Raw genomic sequence first — 23160 nt, forward strand, 5'->3', positions numbered from 1 at the left:
ACCTACTCTCTCAGAATATACAAAAGTATCTGCTATACATCCTATCTAGTGGACATGCCAGCCCCTAAAAGTTGTTAAAAAGTTAGTGTGGGTTTGGGGCTTGAAAACTTTGCATATGCCTCAGCTCCTTGTCGATTTATCAGCTTTGAGCTACAGTATCTACATAAACAGTTCAAATCACTAAAGACAATGATTACTCGTTGCTGTCAAATATGAATCTTGTAGAAAATCTGGAAAGTATGTCAGTGATGTAGTTCTTGGTCAGAGTAGACAAGCCTTCAAATGTGGCAGAAGTAGTACTTGGCTCAGGTTATTGCAGACCCCTTTGTACATGCATTTCAAAATAAAATAAAATCAGATAATTTTACTAATATGACCTGTTCATGGGTATGACATATCAAGGAGTTGTGGGGCGACCGTGGATCAGTGGCAGAGTAGGTCGTTTGAATCCTGCTCTATCAAGTCATTGTCATCGTGTCCATGTACAAGGCACTTTACCCACATTGCCTTGTATGAATGGGTATGAATTGTGCATTAATGTGGGTGGTGGTCAGAGGGGCGGTAGGGGTAAAATGGTTGTGGCTACAATGCAGCTTACCACCACCTGTATGATTGGTGTGAATGAATAATGATTTCTGTGAAGTGCTTTATGTCTCCTTGAAAAAAGCGCTATATACTGTAAATCCAATCATTATTATTATAGTTAAAGTCTTGGTTTCAGATAAATGTTGCAGGTTGGTCATCACAGTCTGTGTGATGAACAATGTCTATTAACTAGCTGAATTAGTTGAATCCAGGGATTACCTTTTCATGAACAGGACAAGTTGTAAACCTCTTGTAATGTGACTGGAGATAATAATCCACATTTTTTGATGCATGATGGATCTCCATAAAACAGAGCATCACTTTTTGTGTCACACCCATGATTTGATACATAAGGCACTGCAAATAGCAACATGTAGCCCAACAAGTGATCCATGCTAATAAGTAAAGTAGTGAGGTTAAATGTTGCCATCTTTGAAAAAGTCATAGACTCCACTTAACACTCTAAAAGCTTCTGTCCTCCATTTTATTCTTCACCACAACACTGAGATTTTTAGCATTACAAAGTATGAATGAGTCTGAAAAATGTGGACCAGCCAAACCCCAAAGTCTACAGAGGCAGGTGGAGGGAGTAATGGGAGCAAGTCCAACGACGGACTGGTTTTCCCACCCGGCCGATGACGGGCAGCTTGTGAGTGTAGGCTCGAGGTGGGATGGGAAGGGAAGCAGATGGGGCAAAAGTCGTCTGAAAGGGCCGTCGACCTTGACAGCGACGACCCATCTGACGCCCACCGATAAGAAACGAGAACACTGGTGGTCCAGTCTGAGGAGGCGTAAAACGGGCCTTGGGGAAAACGTCACGAGACAGGCCTGTTGAACGCTGGCCTGATCGAGACGATGAGGATCTGGACCGCTGCACTGAGGAGGCGCGAGCCACAGACCTGAAAGAGAGAAAGAAACATCAAAAACATCACCTAGCACAGCCCCCATCCTCACTCCTACCATCACCTCCACCAAAGTCTGCCTTACCTCCCAGATCCTGTGGCAGCCAGGCTGGGAGGATGCGGGTCCATGCGAGGACTGCCGTCCTGCCTTGGGCTAATGTTGAGGTTGGCGGTCAGCTGAGGCATTTTGCGGGTAGTGTCAGGGTTGGAGGTTGCGCCGGAGGGCTCCTTTCTGCTGTTGCTGACCTGGGAAGGGTTACATGGGGCGTAGTTTCCCTTCCCGGGGCCTGTGCTGAATCTGACAGCCAAGCTGTCTCCAAAGAAGGAGTAGAGTTCACTGTACATGGCAGGGAGGGGGACCGGGGTCCACTCCTCCCAGGGACAGCCTGACCCGCCTGCTTGGAGGTGGCTGGCGATCCCCAGGGCGGCCTCGGTGAGGGGCTCTGGAGGGGGGCTGAGGCCTGGGGAGCTCACTCTGTAACCCGTGGAGCCCATCGTGGAGCCGACTTGAGCGCTGGAGCCGCCCTCTACTGGCTGCGAAAGGGACAACGCTTTCATTTTCAAAAGGCGCTCCACTGCCACCTGCAGGACATACACCATGTACCACAGGGATGTCAAACTCATTTTAGATCTAGATTTAGAACAGAATACATTTCAACAATAATATGCCCTACTTTGCACTTCCACCTTTAATGATAAGTAAAGTATGTAAAGCAAAAAAAATATCCAAGCAATAAGTGACAGATACCAGTATTTTGGAAAACCTGAGAGATCTTTCAAAAAATTTAGCTTTTAAAAATGGCTACCATCATGTCATTTAACTAAGTGTGGGGAAACTGAGTGCTGATATTGTAGTTTTATTAAATTTGTGTATTTGTAGGGACTGCAATATCTATATTTTAATTAGTTGTAATTTACACATTAATTAATGTTTTTTTCTTCTTTTTTGTTGTTTTTTTTTTACTTTATCCTGCGGGCCAAATTGGATGCTCTTGTCTTTGACACGTGTGATGTACAACATGAGATGAAGCTGCTGTACAGACAGAGCACATACTCCAAACAACTACCTAATAGAACAGATAGATGTGTGTAGCAGTCAGTTTACAACCCCCTCCCCCCCTTTGTTTGAAGGAGCTACAGTCAACACTGCTCAAGTTTCCTTCACACATCTCTAAAGATCACATAACACTGAGGCAGTACTGACCAGGATGGCTCCATACACTTTGTGTCCATCTGCTTTGACCTGGGCATTAGACACTGAGTAGTCATCCAGCACAGCCTGGAGGTTGGCCCAGTAGGCAGGAAGGTGAGGAAAGAGAACCCTTTCAACAGCCTGTATTAGGAGAGGGTTAGGACAATAAAACAGAGGAAAGACGACAGTAGGAACTTAGGGTGAGTGATGTTTGATGTTGCACTTATCAGGGCCTGAGAAAAAACACTTTAAAAATGTTGCTTATTTGGATTCTACTATCAGCCATCTTACTACAGATCCCAGCATGTCTTCCAGCTGAACACAGAAGATACCTTTAAACGTGAAAATCTACAAAATTATGAAGTTTGAGTTGTGAGAATGAGTAATAACTGTGACAGTTTAATAAATGTGTGTATTTACAGGGCTTTTTATTGCAGATGTATGGAAAGCCGTTTGCACATAATGTAATATGTTATATTTAATGGCTAAAATGTTTTACTAGTGAAAGTAAAGCTTTGAGTTTTACTAACATCATCATATTTACTAGTACTATTAGCAATGCAATATTGTCTACTAGTAGATGATTTTTTTTACTAGTAGGTAACAATAACATTTAAATTTTGTGATGAGCGATTCAAGATGACTTATTGTTGTAATTAGTGCTATATAAATAAAGTTGAATTTAATTACGGTCTACTCGCACATTAGTGCATGAGAAACCTTTACTAGCAAAACGTTTTTGTTTACTTGTACTACTAGTGCAATCAAAATCTCACTAGGAGCACTAGTAGGCTGTTATCAGCAAAAAACTAAGTATGGGATAATATCGGGCTCCATCTAAAACCTCTGATATAAACACTCCAATACAAGCAGTCCATTCCAGATTCAGCTCAACCACTTCTTATAAAAGGGTCAGTTTTTCTCATCCCTTCTGTTGCTGACTATTGTTCTTTATCACTTGATTAAGGCTTTTCTAAGGGTGTGTGATGAAGTTCTTAGAAAGATCATAGAACTGGCTGTAGGTGACATTCTTCTATCCTGTGTCTTTGCTCATAGACAGACGCATCCAAAGTTTTCTTCTTCTCCTGAATCACACATCTGCTGTTTCATATTAGCACTACGGACACATCGAAGAACCAATCAGAGCGAGTTGTAGGGAGTGTCTTATTTTGTTTACCACCTCAGCTTTTGATCCTTAACTACAGAGCCACTGATGAAAACCAAAGTGAGGTAAGGTAGCGGTAGATTCCCAACCTGAGCCTGATGGGACCTGACAGATTTTTAGAAATGTTGTTTGGGTTTGGGCTTGATCGACCTGTGTTAACGTGCCCGGAGCTTCAGTGTGCACCCATCTGCTGACATTGAAGGATTCTAACTGTATTGGGCCTCAGGCAGGAAAATGAAGCCCAATCCGAAAGTCAAAAGGCCACACCCCCATCCACACAGGCTAAACAAACCACTGTGACACAGACATTATAAAGGACTGTCCGTGTGATAAAACAAGTAAGAGCCGGAAAGATTTAACCGAAGCAGTAACGTTTCATCTTGTAAAGGATGTGATCCCAATCCAAGCTGTGGAAAATGAGGGGTTCAAAACCACTGCTGAAAGTAGGATTCATTCACGAGTGTGTTACCTTAAAAACAAAGTTTTGCAAGTCAACATTTTTGTTTGATGGTAATTGCTTAGCTAATGACTCTCACACAGCTTATGGAACTCTTTAAAGCTTCAGCTTCACAGAGAGACACAGACAACTTACCTTCCACCCCAGTGCATGAAGACCCACCACTGCTCCATAGTGGGAGCACAGTGGTCTCACCGGGTCTGACAGGACCTTCTGCAGAGACAACAGGATCTGATGGTAGAGACCACTGACCAGGTCACCATGAGTCCTAACAAAAACAACAAGAGGAGAGAAGCTGTTGAAATCACACACATTCTACTTCAAAGAAGAGCTAATGGAGCTGCATCAGGTTCTTACAACAGACACTGGTCATCATTTAGGCTTCACTGCTCGAGTAGGACCAGGGGACATAATCGATGCATCAATATTCTGATATGACTGATTTTAATTGATGCAAACAATTCTAATAACTGATAAATTGCACAAATTAGAAGAAACAAAGCAGAACAAAAAATGTGGAAAGCTGAAGTAGGGTGCAAACCCTTTTAAGGGAGCACTATACAAGAACAAAAGCTCAAGTATAGCAATACTTTGGTTTCTACAAAGTAAAACCTGGACTAGTTTTGGTCAAAGTAGAGGAGGAAGGTGTGTTCGTAGGCAGAGAGAGAAGAGGAAAGGCAAGAGTCTCGGACTGAGAGCAGGAACTGTTGGGACGATGACAAGGAGAACTAGAGGAAGGTGAATAGGTCTCAAGGCTTGGTCCTTAAAATCAGGATTCAAGCAGTTTATCATGGCCCGGATAGGAAGAGAAGGAGGAGGAGTTATCTTAAAGGTGAAAGGAATGTCAAAGTGATGAGTCGGACACTAGAGATCGAAGGTGTAATGGTTGGAATTGTGTAGTGAGTTAGATCAGCGATTCTCAAATGGTGGGTCAGGACCCAAAAGTGGGTTGAGGACCTGTAGTACTGGGTGTGTTGCGGACAGCTGGTCAAAAATATACAGATTTTTATTTTCTTTTTTTATTCTTATATACTGTACGTGTGTTTTTACAAGCTATTTTTGAAAAACTAAATTTGGTTGGTTGAATTCTTAAAAAAAGTGGGTCTTGATTTCATGACCCTGGCAAAATGTGGGTCCCAGGGTGAGACCAGTTGAGAACCCCTGAGTTAGATGAAGAGATGCTGAGTATATCCACAGAGATGTGGAAGTGCTGATTGGTGCAGATTTGAATGAACATGTTGGTGATGAGGAGGTAATGGGCTGGTTTGGAATCCAGGGTAAAAACACGGAAGGACAGATGGTGGAAATGGCTGTAATGAGCAGAAGAGGCAGGAATGCAGGGTGACCTATAAGAGTAAAAGAAGGAGCACACTGGTGGACTACATCTGGTATAAACGACTGCTGAGTAAAAATTACAGAGTAAAAAGACAAGCAGAAGTGGTGATAGGATGACTCTGGTGGCGAAGAAGATGAAGAGGACCAAGTGGTGGAAGCTGAAAAAAGAAGAGTGATGTTTGGTTTTCAGGGAGGAGATGAAACATGCTCTGGGTGGTCAGGCACTTCCAGATCATGCCTGGACAATCAGTGAGACAAGTAGGAGAGTGCTCAGTGTGTCACCTGGAAGGAAAGTAGATAGGAGACTTGGTGATAAAAGAGTTTCAGAGAGAATGAAAAAAATGTGTCCAAGTGAAAGCAGCCATGTTGTATGGTCTAGAGACAGTAGCAAAGAGGAAAAAACAGGAGGCAGTGCTGGAGGTAGTGGAGATGAAAACATTGAGGTTCTTTTTGGAAGTGATGAAGATAGACAGGTTCAGCAATGAGTCCATCAGATAGAGGACACGTTAGATGTTTTTGAGATGAAGCCAGAGAGGCCAGACGGAGATAGTTTGGACAAATATATCAGAAGAAGGATGCTGAGGTTGGAACTACTGGTTGGAACTGCCAGGCAGGAGGCCTAGAGGAAGACCAAAGATGAGTTTTATAGATGTAGTGAGAGAGGTCATAAAGTTGTTTGGTGTGAGAGAAGAGGATGTACAGGATAGGGTTAGATGGAGGCAGAGAATTCACCGTGGCGACCCCTAAAGGAAACTGCCAAAGGTCAAAGAAGATCTAATTAAATTCAGAACAGGAGCCACACGTCCTGTTTGTGGACCTGCTCTTCCTAAGTTATGACATCACTGCTTTCTGACTGCTGTTTGTGATCAACAGTCCATTCATCTGATTGATGTCAAGCATTACTTTTTGACCGGTTTTGATCTTGGGCTTAATTGAACCCTCCTATTATCCTTGGGGTCAATTTGACCCCATTTATGGTAAATGTTCACCAATCAAAAAATAATAGCTGACTTTATATTTTTTTGCTTCCAATTTAATTACTTGTATTGACTTGAGTTATAATTTAAAAGTTTAGCCTGATGGTGGCACTAGAAAACATGTCATTGTGTCATTATCAAGTGATTATTTATACACAGTATTCAAAAAAGTGCCTGACACAAAATTTTATGAAAATCAACTTCTGAAGGCTAACATCCCTGGGGTCAAATTGACCCCAAGGGGAAAATGTGTTAGTAATATGTGAGGATAAATTTTTACTGGTAACTTCTTTCTGACTGGTGTTGTTTGCCAAACCTTGTTCTCACTTATTGGTGGCAGCACAGATAACACCTCAGTGCCCATTATTCCTGCATTAAACTAATCAATATCAAACACAAACAACACAGACAGAGTGATATGTAGAATCCAATGAAAGAAGTTAGGATTATAAGTATATTGTGCATTAGCAGCAGTATATGAAGGTTTCACCAGAAGATGTGGCTGAGAAGCAGTGCGGCGTAGTCTCTGAGGGTCCAGTGGTCATTGAGGGGGTTGATGGAAGCAGCCAGAGGTTCCAGGATGCAGTACATCACGCTGGACACCAGGCTGCGCACATAGGAGCCCAGGTACAGGTAAGGGTTCTGCACCAGGCTTTTCACCATGTGGAGCAACCTGTTGAGCTGCTCCAGGTCGTGGCTGACTGACTTCACCTGTCAGAGACACCAACAGCATCAACACACATGTAAAGGAAACTATTTAATCATGGAAGTTTAGGTGGATTTCTAATAACATACTCCACTGATGACATAAACAAAGTATGGCAGCAGAGCAGCAATCTTGGAGTTAGACTGCAGATCTAGCAGAGCCACCTGCAACAGAGGAGCAAGTGTTATGGAAAAGCTGTATGTGTTCCTAATGAAGTGCCAGCAGAAGCAGCTTACCTTCATCAGATGAGGGTCTTCTCCTAAGATGGCTCGAGTGATCTGCTGGTAATATTTGAGCAAGTCGTCTGACAAAGACTGCACTGCAGATGGTACTGAGACAAAAGCACAAGTCATAGGAATACTGGTAGGCTTTTCAAATGAGATTTTACTCTAATATGTTATTGTGAACAAAAGTGGAAAATATCGTAATGTTCTTTTTGCTTTTATCATGCAGTGGGAAATAAATGCTGTTCCTTTTCAACATGAGCCAGACAAAGATGATGTTGTTGGACTAACTGTGATTGATTGTGTAGGAGGGAATTACCAGTTCCTTGAGGCTCCAGGTTGCCTTTCCCATCCAGGTATGATACATTCACTGACAGAAAACAAAGAAACATTGTAAGTGTATATAACTTTTTATTACTTGAATGTATAGTGGACGATTTTCCGGAAGTTTAGAAAAGAAACGCCCTCTGAACATGCAACACACTACCTGCTTCCAAGAGGGAACACCTACGTGCGCGAAAGAGCGTACACAAGCCCAGTTTTTCTCGTGCACAGCTCTGTTTACAAGTTGGAGTTGGCATCGCGGATGCAAGCTGACAAAAGCTAAAAAAAAAAAGATTTGCACTTTTCCCACGATGTCAGATTCAACACTGCTAAGTGAAAATTCATTTTCAAAGGACCCGGTGCGCACCGGGGCACGTACGACGTCCTTGCGTAAACATATCACCAGAATGATTGACAACTAGGAAGACCAATAGTCTTGATGAGCCACCTAGAATTAGAAGCCAAAAAAACATTGTCCACTATACCTTTAAAGGGGGGTATTGTGCTTTTTTCAATCACATAGTACACTTCTATAGCACACTACAATGATGATGCAAGCTTACGTTGGTCTGTAAATGCAGTAAATTTAAATACCTGCCTCGTATAAATTTGCTCTCGCATCATGACTGTATCAAACACCTTAAAATAGGCCTCTGTCTCTTCAAGAAGCTCCTACCCGTTCCGACACGCCCCTTCAGCACACTGTCTGTGGCGTCACCACAACACTATTGCATCTCCTCCACACGCATTGAAACTACTATCAATCTTCATTCCATTTTAATTTGACTATTGGAAAGGAGCTAAACTTCATCACTTTGTGAACAATGGCCATGCAGGATATTGTGCATCCATATGAATTTGATCCTGCGTCTGAGCCGGAAGTGACTTTAAAGACGAACCTGAGAGAGTTCACTTACAAGACGTGTCTGCTTGGTAATATTCAACCTTCTTGTCATTAATAAACAAATACATATATGTAATTTTGAAGCTGCATTTTGCAATTCAGTAATATATAAAAAACTATGTTGCAATAAAATCATAAATATAATGTAAAATGCACAATCTTTTTTTTATCATAAAGGGCAACAGCTAAATGTTTGATTTATAATTTATTTTATGTTAAAAGCAACATACATAGTTACATTTTGGAGCCGGATGTTTGGCTAATTACAGTTATGTTACATTATGAAGCTACATGTTGCTATGAAATCGCATACATCATGATGAAGCTATGTTTTGCAATAAAATGCTGTGCTGCCTGCTCGAGACGAGGGGGAGGGGCGCTCTGCTGTGGGCGGTGACGAAAGATCAGAGGCGGTGGGGGCGTTCCTAGGAGGACTCAGGCAAATCTACAACTAAAATGGCTGCTGTCAGAGATTTTAAAGATTGCTCAAACATACATGAATGAGCCAAGTCAACACTCCAGGCTGTTTTTAATGAGGGAATGACATAGTAACATGATATGAATCTTGAAAAAGTTGATTTTACATAAGACCCCCCCCCTTTAAAGAATCCAAAACTAATGCAGAATGTCTCAGCTTTACATGTGTCACAAGGACAGATTAGTCTGATAAAGTGTTATTTGGCTTTCAAAAAATCACAACTTTAGTCCTTAACTCCTCAGAGGCATCTGCTGATGTGTACCATGACAGCACATAACCAAAAAAGCTTCCCTCAATTTAATTTGTTTTGAGTCAGACTCAAAGTGTCACTGAGTCTCCTTGAGGAAATTCCACAATGCAGTCAAGTTTACTGAGGAAGTTTGGAGTAACAGGAAGGAATCATCAGTGATTCTAATCTAGCACTCAGTAAACTGGGATACACTGATTGCATAACAACCCAGAGAAAGTTACTTTTTGTCTAAGACTAAAAAAAACACTTCACAGATCTAATAAAATATGTTTTCTCTCTTTACGTTGCTGTCTCATGATTTAGTCAAGTGTTCCTAACTACTGAGCTGCGTGTCCAACTGGCTGAGAGGCTGTTGGCACGCAAATGTTGTGATCAGATCATCAGAAACAGATCAAGGCACAGATTTGCTTAATTTAAACCCCAAACCCATTTTGTTCTGCCAAAAAAAAATGTATTTAGTATGAAGTAGTGATGTTGATTGATTCTAGTCTTTAATTTTTAGTCAAAATATTTCAGTTTGGCATATGTGGTTGTAGAAATGAAAAAGTGACTGCCCTCTATGGGTTAAAACCCAGCTGTTACAATTGCATTTGGGTTTTGTCTGTGACGGTGGTTTGTGAAGTTTGGCTTCTTCCTCTGACTGATAGGGGCTGTTGTTACAGAGTCACTGGGCATGTCTTAACTGCTCCAAGAACCCCACCCATAATCAAGACATTTATTTAAATTTCCAGCCTCAATGCCCATCAACCAAAACCGTGATGATATTTTGACATCAGTTGCTGTAAAGGGAGCAGAACAGACCATTGCCCCTGGCTTTTCACAAGGGAAGATGGCCATAGTTTGGAATTTTATCTTTAAGTTGAAAATAAAAGCAGCCTGATGAATAATGTCAAGATATGGTGAACTCAACCCTAACTATCTTAAAACTAAACATGCAGCAGAGTACAGAGCAAAGCTGCTATGCCACGGCAACAAACTGGATTTTTTTCCTTTTTGAAAAAGGACAATATTCCTTGCAGCAGAACAGGTTGAATACGGGGAGAGATTTGTCTCAAAAATATTCACAAATATATCCACAATTTTCAGATGTGTTTTTCAGATCCACAATTTACACGTTTTATCATTTGTGTGTGTTTACTTTAAAACCACAAACCGTGTGTAAAGCAAATGTGAATTTATTATTGAAACCACAATATTTAAATTGATGAAATAGCCTTTTGCTATTTTTTTTAATAAAAACCTATTTAAATTATGAAAAAAGGTATTTTTTTTGCAGAACCAAGTGGTGTGATCAACTGAACCCCTTTGATGGTTGGATAGAGATTCATTAGTCTACAGTATATTGGAGTGAAATTATTCACTTTTATCACTAACAAAAATCCATTGAAATTATTAAAAAATATATATTTTTGTCAAACCAAGAGTGGTACTATGATCAGTAGGAAAGCTGCGGTAAATACCACTCACCACGTTAGTTTGAGTAAGACATAAAATAATAATGATAATGTATTAAAAATACGACAAAATAAATGTATATCTGTGTTTAGATAATCAGAATAAATATTATATACAGTGGGGCAAAAAAGTATTTAGTCAGCCACCAATTGTGCAAGTTCTCCCACTTAAAATGATGACAGAGGTCTGTAATTTTCATCATAGGTACACTTCAACTGTGAGAGACAGAATGTGAAAAAAAATCCAGGAATTCACATTGTAGGATTTTTAAAGAATTTATTTGTAAATTATGGTGGAAAATAAGTATTTGGTCACTTCAAACAAGAAAGATCTCTGGCTCTCACAGACCTGTAACTTCTTCTTTAAGAAGCTCTTCTGTCCTCCACTCGTTACCTGTATTAATGGCACCTGTTTGAACTCGTTATCTGTATAAAAGACACCTGTCCACAACCTCAGTCAGACTCCAAACTCCACTATGGCCAAGACCAAAGAGCTGTCGAAGGACACCAGGAAAAGAATTGTAGACCTGCACCAGACTGGGAAGAGTGAATCTACAATAGGCAAGCAGCTTGGTGTGAAAAAATCAACTGTGGGAGCAATTATCAGAAAATGGAAGACATACAAGACCACTGATAATCTCCCTCGATCTGGGGCTCCACGCAAGATCTCATCCCGTGGGGTCAAAATGATCATGAGAACGGTGAGCAAAAATCCCAGAACCACACGGGGGGACCTGGTGAATGACCTGCAGAGAGCTGGGACCAAAGTAACAAAGGTTACCATCAATAACACACTACGCCGACAGGGAATCAAATCCTGCAGTGCCAGACGTGTCCCCCTGCTTAAGCCAGTGCATGTCCAGGCCCGTCTGAAGTTTGCCAGAGAGCACATGGATGATACAGCAGAGGATTGGGAGAATGTCATGTGGTCAGATGAAACCAAAATAGAACTTTTTGGTATAAACTCAACTCGTCGTGTTTGGAGGAAGAAGAATACTGAGTTGCATCCCAAGAACAGCATACCTACTGTGAAGCATGGGGGTGGAAACATCATGCTTTGGGGCTGTTTTTCTGCTAAGGGGACAGGACGACTGATCCGTGTTAAGGAAAGAATGAATGGGGCTATGTATCGTGAGATTTTGAGCCAAAACCTCCTTCCATCAGTGAGAGCTTTGAAGATGAAACGTGGCTGGGTCTTCCAGCATGACAATGATCCCAAACACACCGCCCGGGCAACGAAGGAGTGGCTCCGTAAGAAGCATTTGAAAGTCCTGGAGTGGCTGAGCCAGTCTCCAGACCTCAACCCCATAGAAAATCTGTGGAGGGAGTTGAAAGTCCGTGTTGCTCAGCGACAGCCCCAAAACATCACTGCTCTCGAGAAGATCTGCATGGAGGAATGGGCCAAAATACCAGCTACTGTGTGTGCAAACCTGGTAAAGACCTATAGTAATCGTTTGACCTCTGTTATTGCCAACAAAGGTTATATTACAAAGTATTGAGTTGAATTTTTGTTATTGACCTAATACTTATTTTCCACCATAATTTACAAATAAATTCTTTAAAAATCCTACAATGTGAATTCCTGGAATTTTTTTTCACATTCTGTCTCTCACAGTTGAAGTGTACCTATGATGAAAATTACAGACCTCTGCCATCATTTTAAGTGGGAGAACTTGCACAATTGGTGGCTGACTAAATACTTTTTTGCCCCACTGTATATAATGATTATGAGTTAAGTTGTTTCGTTAATCTCTGTCTAAAGGGTGACGTGTTCCGCTTTGGGGCGCACTAATCTTTGACCATCCATTCTCATTAAAAGTTGTGCATGCAGTCTTCAATACAAGTCAATGGATAATTTTGGGCGCAGTTTAGCTGACACACTGCTCTCTGTGTGTGTCTGTGTGTGTGTGTGTGTGTGTGTGTGTGTGTGTAGCGGAGCGAATCTGTGTTAAATTTGTCTCAAATACACACAGAAATGATAAAACACGTGTAAATTTTGTGGATACATTTGTTGATCTGAAAAATGTGGATGTATATGTGGATCTATTAAACACGTGAAAATCTAAAAAATACATGCGCAAATTGTGGATATATTTGTGTTAGACCCGGGACAAGGCGTCAACGTAATCAATGACATCGACACAAATTATAAACGCTGAGGCAAAGATGGCGTGCCGGAGAATAACTAACGCAAGTGGCTCCTCCGAGTTTCAAAAGTGCAAGGCAGTGAAGGCATGCACTCATTTGTCGAAGATAGCTGTTCCCCATAACCCTCGTCCTTTATCCCGGGTGTGACCGGACGGCAGCGTGTCGACGCGACAAGGAGAAAACACCCGTCAGGACATCAGCAGCAGCACATATTACAATGTTATGGAATTCATGTTTTTTTTCTTCATTTTAGATATGTAAATCAACATGTATAAATTACTTTTAGTCAATTAATAGGGAGATAATCTAATCGAGTCGAATCGAACTGAAAAAATTAATAGTTAGATTAATAATTTAAAAAATAATTGTTTTTCCCAGCCCTTATTTGTGTATTTATAAAACACGTGAAAATCTGATAAACAACACAGGTGAAAATTGTGGATCTAATTGTGAATATTTTTGAGACAAATCCCTCTTGTGTCTTTTGACATTAGTAAAAAATAAAGGCTTTTGTCCTCCTCTAAAGCTTTTGGAGCCACAGAATTCTGTGCCCGACCACCACCAGTGTCAGGTTTCTGACACCACTTTACCAGAGCTTTACTGGAATATTAATACAGAATGTAATTTTGTAATTTCTCACAGTAAAGAGCAGGAGTATAATGTATAGGAGGGTTAATGTTTGCATTCTGTTGAGTCGAGGCTGAATTAAAGAAGTGTTTAGTTGTTTTCAATGTACTTTTATTATCCTACATTTATTTTGCAACTGTTCTGATAAAAACTGTTGTCCTTCATTGGAGCTGGATTGTCTTTAATTTTAATGGATTGAAAAATTTTTTCAGACAATTTAGGTTACATTTGTACTCAAATTTGAAAGTGATTATGATGTGTTTTGGAATCAAATTTCTATTGACTGTTCTAATGAAATTGCACTCTATCAAGTGTATCTGAGATTTCATGTCAGATTTTTTGACAAAACAAACAACAACTTGCTGATCTGTGAACTGGGAAAAAAAAAAAACTGGATCAAGAAAAATTTGAATCGTCAGATGCTCAAATCCTGAATATATGACTGGGGGAAAAATGGTAGACATCCCTAGCTGGTACTAAGCAGTTTTGTAGTTCTTAGGATTATAGATCTCTGTGGAATTTTACTTTAAAACCACAAGTGTGACTGCGGCAACTTTGTATTACTTTGCATAATTGCAATTTACAACAAACTTAAAGAAAAAAACAAAATCAGTTGCAGAATACCCCACATCCTATTAGGCTAAATTCAAATAGGCACCACTAAGTCCCCATGTTTCATTTTTATGTCAACGCTAAATGAAATGGTCTCCCCTCCCAGTACTAACATGGGCCAGCCTTGCTTAGCTTTCCAGATCTAATGAGATTGGGCATAATAATTTAAAATTCACGTTTTTCTTCATAAACTCAGATTTAATAATAAAGCTTTTTAAAATTGATTTTCATTGAACAAAATCAAAAGAACCATCAAGCAATAGTTTTGTTTGTGATGATAAAACCAAATGTCTTTTGACATTAAAGGTCCAGTATTATGTTATTTCACACATCTCCATTTTTTCTGAGAACCCCAATAAGGTTTATTTTCCCAAACTCGCCAGTTTTCCAGAGTTTTAGCCTCTGAAAAGTCACTTACATGACGCTTCTAAAAATAGGCTGTTTTGGGGCCTTCATGAATATGTATGAGTGGGCGTGTCAAGACGCCAACTCCACGACACAGCTGATCACCATAGCGGTTGTCTTTTGTTATCCACACACTCTCGTTATTGTTTTCAGCCAAAGAACTGTACATTACAGTAAAACACAGGCATATTTAAGCGGCTATTGTGATAGTGAGTCCAACAAACGCTGCTTCAAGGTGTGTTTATCACATCAGCGGAGTAAACCGTCATCTGAGTCAGCTGTTTCAAACACTCACCTGCTAAGTCACCTTCTTGTCATCCTCACTTCTTCTAACCACAGTAACTCGTTCATTTTAGGTGATAATAATTTGTCTTCTTCTACCGCTGTGTCGCATTGGGTCACAAACACATCCGATCATGTCAAAGGCGATACGAGGCGATAAACAGCTACTAAAAATGAAACTGACTGAGCGCTCACACTGCACTTCGGATAATCTATATACTGAACGTAAATACAATATATTATATCCTGTATATTATCTGTAGATAAAGGGACGAGTGGTTAAAGGAGCTGCGTGTAGATTCACTGGTTCTACTCTCCCTGGTCCATCACTGTGGGATGATGATCATCAGTCCCTTATATTAACCCTAACTGCTCCCTGGGTGCTACACCGTGGCTGCCCACTGCTCCTCGGGGAGAGGCTAAATACAGAGAACACATTTCGTGTACGTAGCTTTACATATATGACAATAAATTACAACTCATGGTCTATATCAGTGGTTCCCAAACTGGGGTACGTGTACCCCTAGAGGTACTTGAACACCTCTCAGGAAGTACACAGAAACATTTGTCAGTTTATTTTTTAACATTATATATATATATATATATATTTTTTTTTTACATGCATACATACTTTTTTCCTCATCCATCAATAATAATTTGTGGCACAACTCTTTAAAATACACCAAAAGGTGAAGTTCAAATTCTAAAACGAGCAAAACAGTTTAAAGTTTATGTTGAAACACAGAAAAAAGTTTAGACGAGCCTGCAGACACAATACAATAATGTATAACATGAGCTAAGGGGTACTTGTGATCAAAGGCTAAGGGGTACATGGGGTAACAAAGTTTGGGAAACACTGTTTTACATTAAATCGCTATGGTTATTTTACCTATGAGGTATAACTTAGAGGGAGGAGCTCACTTTCTCAGTCTTTTAAAACTCAGCTCAAAACTCACTTGTTTGCCTTGGCCTTCGGCAGAGCTTCAAGTGTTTCTTAAAGAGTTTCTTAAAGGCAGGCATACACAGTGCAATTTTTCAGCTCCCGATCAGCAATCGTAGGTCGGAAATCAAAACATGTTTGAAATCCGGTCACTCCTCGTCAGGGTACCTCACAGTTGAAGCAGTGCCATGGACCGGCTTACCGTAAACGCTCACACTGCGCGTGCGCAAACACCGTACGACCACCGTAAAATTGATCACGTCTGTCCAGTCAGCTCCTGGTCCATCACATCGCCACCTTTTCTTTTTTAAAGCTCTTTCTGTTGAGATTTGCAATTGTCTCTCCACTTCCGGGCTCTTCTTCTTCTTCATCTGTTTTAATGGCAATGCTTCAGAGTTCTTCTTCTTCTTCTAATTTGTAGGTTGCAATTACAGAAACAAGACCCCGACTTGTTGTGTATGGACGTACAGTGTGAGCAGTCACATCGTGTCAGAGTGTCGGTCCGTATAGTGTGAGAACATGAATCGTGAGCTGCGCACATTCGGACTCTGCTCATGAGTCGCACAGTTTGAGCTGGAGCTGAGTACAACGACTGAAAAAAATCGCACAGTGTATCCCAGCCTTAAAGAATTTCTTAAATCTTTTCATGTTTTACTGGTGGTGTCTTATTGTTGCTTAATGTCTTTATGTTTTATGGTGTTGTTTATTTTCTCTCTTCACTGAAAAGCACTTTGGTATGCCGCTGGCTGTTTTAATGTGCTATATAAAAAAAACTGACAATGACATTATGTAGGGTAGGAGGAGCCAGGATTTTCAGGAGGAGGAGTTTCTACCTTATGACGTATTATTGGGGGAAAAATCCAACTTGCCCGTTTGGAGCTGATTTTATATAAAATGTGGAATAACAAGGGAGGGAGGAAACAGAACTTTTTTACTTTGGCCCTCTGGATGAGGCTAAAGGGATGTATATCACTGTAGAAAAAAACATTATAAAGTGAATTTTTCATAATACTACCCTTTAAGCATGTCTGATCAGTAGCTACAGAAAGTATTTACCTTTTGGGTTAGATCAGTGATTCTCTGAGGATTCATTAAAACATGCTTCACTTTTGCCTTATTACAATATACACGTTTAGGGATAACAATGACTTGAACCTGAGTTAGTGTTGAGCCATACCTCGCACCATGGTTTCAGCACAGCCTTTAGGGATGTTGGTAGCCAGTGCCAGCTCCACCAGGTTGATTTCCCGATCCTCAACAAAGTAAAGTTCTCCATCTTTTACTGAACGGAAGGGCAGGGCATCCTGCGCCCCATAACCACAGATGGCCTGATAACAAACAGATAAACAGCTGGGAGGAGGTCCTTTGCAGCATTATTACATAACAGCACACTGATCAGTTATATCTGACTGAGACCAGTCAGATATGAGTATTTACCTCCACGTTGCTCCAGCGCAGAGCTCTGTTGAAGTCCTCCACTGTTAGCTTCCTCCTCTTGGCATGTCTCATGAACTGAGAGCTGCTCTGTGTGGATTAAAACAACAAACACACTTAAAGCTGCAGATATGACATAGTGTAAGGTATGGGGGTCAAGCTCATTTGAGTTCAGATGCCAAATACGGAGCAGTTTATTTACGTTGGGCCATAGATTTTAGGCAGGAAAACGACTCATTAAATCATCATTGTGCTCTACTTTGCAATTCCATGTATAAATAAATTATGATATACAGTGGTATGCAAAAGTTTGGGCACCCTTGTAAATGTTCATGATTTTCCTTAATAAATAATTGGTTGTTTGGATAACAAATTCCAGTTAAATTTATCATATAGGAGACAAACACAGTGATATTTGAGAAGTGAAATAAAGTTTATTCGATTTACAGAAAGTGTGCTAGAATTATTTAAACAGAATTAGGCATGTGCATAAGTTTAGGCACCCTTGCATCTTATTGATTTTAATACTCTTAGCACTAATTATTGGAACTCAAAATTGTTTTGGTAACTTCAGTGATCCTTGATCTCCATACACAGGTGAATCCAATCATGAGTCAGGGTATTTAAGTAGGAAAATTCTAGGTGTTTCCTCTTTGCATCTTCTCTGATTAGTGGCAACATGGGAGCCTCAAAACACCTCTCAAATGACCTGAAAACAAAGATAATTCAACATCATGGTTTAGGGGAGGGATACAAAAAGCTATCCCAGCGATTTAAGCTTTCAGTTTCAACTGTGAGGAACATTGTGAGGAATTGGAAGACCACAGGCACAGTTCTAGTTAAGGCCCGAAGTGGAAGACCAAGAAAGATCTCCGAAAGGCAGCGGCGCAGGATGGTGAGAACAGTCACAGTCAACCCGCAGACCAGCTCCAAAGACCTACAACATCAGCTTGCTGCAGATGGTGTCACTGTGCATCGTTCCACTATTCAGCGCACTTTACACAAGGAGATGCTGTATGGAAGAGTAATGCGGAAAAAGCCTTTTCTCTGCACACGCCACAAACGGGGTCGCTTGAGGTATGCTAAAGCACATTTGGACAAGCCAGCTTCATTTTGGAACAAGGTGCTGTGGACTGATGAAACTAAAATAGAGTTATTTGGGCATAACCAGGGGCGTTATGCATGGCGGAAAAAGAACACAGCATTCCAAGAAAAGCACTTGCTACCTACAGTAAAGTTTGGTGGTGGTTCCATCATGCTGTGGGGCTGTGTGTCCAGTGCAGGCACTGGGAATCTTGTTAAAGTTGAGGGGCGCATGGATTCCTCTCAATATCAGCAGATTCTGGAGAACAATGTCCAGGAATCAGTGACAAAGTTGAAGTTGCACCGGGGCTGGATCTTTCAACAAGACAATGATCCTAAACACTGCTCAAAATCTACTAAGGCATTCATGCAGAGGAACAAGTACAACATCCTGGAATGGCCGTCTCAGTCCCCAGACCTGAATATTATTGAAAATGTATGGTGTGCTTTAAAACGGGCGGTCCATGCTCGGAAACCATCAAACCTGACTGAACTAGAGATGATCTGCAGAGAAGAATGGTCCAAAATACCTCCCACCAGAATCCAGACCCTAAGATCAAGGATCACTGAGGTTACCAAAACAATTTTGAGTTCCAATAATTAGTGCTAAGAGTATTAAAATCAATAAGATGCAAGGGTGCCTAAACTTATGCACATGCCTAATTCTGTTTAAATAATTCTAGCACACTTTCTGTAAATCGAATAAACTTTATTTCACTTCTCAAATATCACTGTGTTTGTCTCCTATATGATAAATTTAACTGGAATTTGTTATCCAAACAACCAATTATTTATTAAGGAAAATCATGAACATTTACAAGGGTGCCCAAACTTTTGCATACCACTGTGTATATATATGGCACCAATAATATCAATCAATAAGTGACAGATATCAGACCCCGCAGGATCTTCACTTTAAATTTATTTGATTTTGTGACCAATTTTTAAGTAATTTGGGGAATTTTTGTGGAATAATTTGAAGAACATTGTAGGATTTAGGAAAAATTTAGTTATTTAAACAATTTCAGATTAAAAGTGACTCCATCATGTGATATAAGCATGGGGAAAATATGAGCCCTGCTTATATTGTAGAGTTTCATTGAAATTGTGTGTTATTTTTGGAAATATCTAGAACTTCTTGCACGTGATGTGTCTTTGCTCTATGTCTTCATCATCAAACCCAAAGTGTTCCAATATCAGAGAATTCGACTTGCCACTTGTTTACCAAGCGTTTTTGCTGTGTTTCTCCTGCCATGTTTCACGACCACTAGCAACAACATTCCTCGTGTTAGCCTGCAGGCTAGCTTGGGCTTTGAGAGGGGAGGGGTAGAGGGGAGGAGCTTGCATGTGCGTGGATTAAACAACTCAAAGTTAGTATTAATAACGTGTGTACCAAGCTTTATTATTTGTAGATGTCCAAAATAGTGGGTTTGTTTTATTTAGTGAATAAAGCATGTAAAAAAAAAATGTGGTTGTCCTTAAGAGTTAAAATGCATAGAACAATTCCAAAATAAAAAGTAAATGAGGCTCTGTCATTCAACAATTTCAAGCTTTAACCCAGGTTTAAGCAAAAGTGTAACAGCAACTTCACAGTAGCTTAAATGTTGTGATTAGGAAATCAGATAACTACATATTTTATAACATAACATTACAATTATCAAAATAATAAACTCTTCCCTTAGCATCTCAGCATAGTGCGAATATAAAATTAAACAGGCCTGTGGCACACATATAGCCTACTCAACGGGTAAACATATGAAAACAAAGAGGGGGCTGGCTCACATTGGAACGTGAAAAAGTTTTAAAAAATTGTGGTGGGAAAAAAAAAATAATAATTTTTTTTTTTTTTTAACTCTAATTTGCGAAATAAAAATTGTTTTTATCTACAAATTCGATTAATCGATTAAATCGTTTTTTTTGCCCAGCCCTAATTAAATGTCTGGCGGAGTGAGGTGATCACAGTAAGAATGAAGAAAAAACACTTTCAGGGAATCTGTTTACAAGACTCCACATCCCACAATGCAATGCACAAGACTTTTCTGGATGAATGTGCAGCTACTTGATCTCAGTGCGTTTGTGCGCTGCTGACCTGTGTTGCTTCCCTAAGTCGATAACAGACATCCTCAGCAAGCAGACCGGCCACATCGTCCCCGAGCTCCACGCCTGCACTTTCAGCCATCAGTTTGATGGACTCCCTGGAGACCTCGGCAAAGCGACGCTCCTCTCGGTCCGCCATTCTTGCAGCAATTACAGAGAAATGAGTTCAATTCTACTTTGTACACTGGGAGTCTTGTGATCTTTGCAGAGAAGTATGCAGGTAGGGTGGAATTTGCTAGTCACAAGCAAGCAGAAATCAAGGATTGTTGATGTTAATTTGAGTCATGTGACCTGCTAACTTTCTGCAGCTCAGTAAGATGCAATCCACTGACCCCAAGGAGTCCACTGTTCTTTTCCAAATGTACACTCTGAGTCTAAGTGAATGAGCTTAGGGTTTCTATGACTTCTTTAGAGTAAGGGCAACACAGGCATATTGGAATTTAGCAGAAAAAGAAAGTAGAGCAGGTTTATTGAATTGGTTCATGTGGTACATCTGGTACACTGCTGTCCCATGTTGGCTAGGGTTGCAAAATTCTGGGAATTTTCAAAATTGGAAACTTTTCAAGAGAATTAACAGGAATTTATGGGAATAAACGGACAAATAACAATTGAAGGTTGGTCTTTAACACAGATGATAAATACATTGGGAAAATACATTTTAAACATTTTAAACCCTTCCCTCTTCCCTGCACCCCCTAACCCTGTTTTTAAATACGGGGTTAGGCAGATGAAAGAATTGATGGTTCACTCAAATATTTGAATTTAATCATTTAAAGCAAACACAGCACTGTGTGTGCTTGAGGAGTAGTTGTTGGTTAAAAAAAACAAAAAAACAAGATGCTTACAAAACTTGATTAATTGTAAAGTTGTACTTTAAAAATAAAATCTGTTGAAATGTAGTTTTTTTATTGTTATATTTTGCATGGATACTACATACAGTTATTTAAAGCTACCAATTTCCATCAAAAATGTTCATTTTTAATATTTCCAGAATTCCCAAACTTAATTTTCAGTGTAACTATACTAAACATTTTACAATCCTTTGTCGATTAGGCAGGTATAAAAATGTATGTTTAACCATATCTTAAGTTTGATTTTTCAGCCTTAGTAATGTAGCGTAAAATGCACGTTAATAAAAAAAAAGAAAAAAGAAAAAAAGAAGCTTAATTGTTGTCTTTGACCTAAAGGGGATTCAAATGTTCTTACCTCCTCAAAAATTACTGAACGACCATGAATGATCTCATAATAGATACCACTTTGTTATTTAAATTGCATATAATTATTTCTTTGTTCATCTTCAAAGTAACATAGCAGTAATATTTATGCGTAGATACCTAATTTTACACGTTACGCCGTGGACAATTCAGTGTAGAACCACAAAACCGTACGGAAAAATGTTTATTTGGGTTAATTTAGTTGAATTTTACAAGGTTGTAATGTGACTTGTGGAAAATAACCGCATTGGAAGCCGGTGTCATGTACGGAGGTACGTCGTACTGAGATTGTATATGCGCATGCGCGCATAAGCGCGCTACCTGAAAATTATTTTTTGCTAAAAAATAAATAAATAATTCATTTTGTTTTCAAAGTGAACGGGCACGTGTTTTATTTGTTTATTGGATTATGTTAGGGTTATAATCTCAGTACGGAGGTAAACGCAGTACGTGACACCGGAAGTCGATCACATGCTATCACAGAATCCAAAATACTCGAAACAAGGGACAGTTCGGACCCGACCCGAGAATGCAGATGCTCGTGAATATAAAACGCTTTAAGGTTTAGAAAAGTAACAAAAATGATTTAAGAAAAAAATTTACGGTTAAATTATTACAACTATAACATAACAGCATGCTACACGTCCTGTAAATAACGGGGAAACTATCTGGTGGCATTTTAGTAGCACTGGCTCAAACCCATCAACAAAATGCTTAAAGTGATACGGAATCAGGTCAACGAAAAAGATTAATAATGGTTTTTCATGGGAGTTTTTACCTGTTTGGCAAAAGCAACGCAGTTAGCCGTCTCTCGAATTCACATTAGCAAAGTTGTGCTATGCATGGTGCACTGGACCCATAACATTGTGACGCTAACACACGTCACTGAGTCGTCAGCAAACCTTTTCAAAGTAAGACTTAAAGGATACGTCTATTGTGTTTGTAGTTGAAATGATCACACATTTGTAGTAACATACAACTAAAGGTTTATTGTAACTGCGAAATTAATTTGTATTTTTTTCATTGGCATTAAAATGATTACATTTACTTTTAAAAACACATTAGCTTCCGCTTTATTTTGGCAGACTTGACACAGGTCTTGCTCCATGTTCAGGAATATTCTTCTTGCTGCCTTCACGTAACGTCGTAAATGTTAGAAACAATGCACAAAAATAACATTTTCTTACAGTGTTCGCTTTCGTAATAGATTTGATTTTCAAAATAATATTTTAAAATAACACTAAGAGCAACATATGGCCTTAGTAGTTTTAATAAGTGGTTAGATATTAAATGTACGCAGCATCTATTTAGAAGTGGGAGTGTTTTTTTACAGGGTGCATGGAACGCCTCTTGGTCGACATGTTT

The 23160-nt window shown here is 39.8% G+C and overlaps 1 protein-coding gene across 1 annotated transcript; it reads right to left on the reverse strand.

The window, feature by feature from the left end:
- Window positions 1–1039: 1039 nt before the first annotated feature.
- On the reverse strand, window positions 1040–22698 carry taf6l (TAF6-like RNA polymerase II, p300/CBP-associated factor (PCAF)-associated factor). Its single transcript, XM_028474657.1, has 12 exons — window positions 22574–22698; window positions 20574–20721; window positions 17405–17491; window positions 17145–17295; window positions 7863–7913; window positions 7556–7650; window positions 7409–7483; window positions 7104–7324; window positions 4437–4569; window positions 2692–2820; window positions 1573–2069; window positions 1040–1484 (listed from the first exon to the last, which is right to left on the reverse strand). Exons 2-12 carry the CDS (start codon window positions 20718–20720, stop codon window positions 1154–1156), a joined length of 1917 nt encoding a protein of 638 aa, XP_028330458.1. The 5' UTR covers window position 20721; window positions 22574–22698; the 3' UTR covers window positions 1040–1153.
- Window positions 22699–23160: the final 462 nt, after the last annotated feature.

This window comes from Gouania willdenowi, chromosome 18, assembly GCF_900634775.1.
Source record: "Gouania willdenowi chromosome 18, fGouWil2.1, whole genome shotgun sequence".
Taxonomy (NCBI): Eukaryota; Metazoa; Chordata; class Actinopteri; order Blenniiformes; family Gobiesocidae; genus Gouania; species Gouania willdenowi.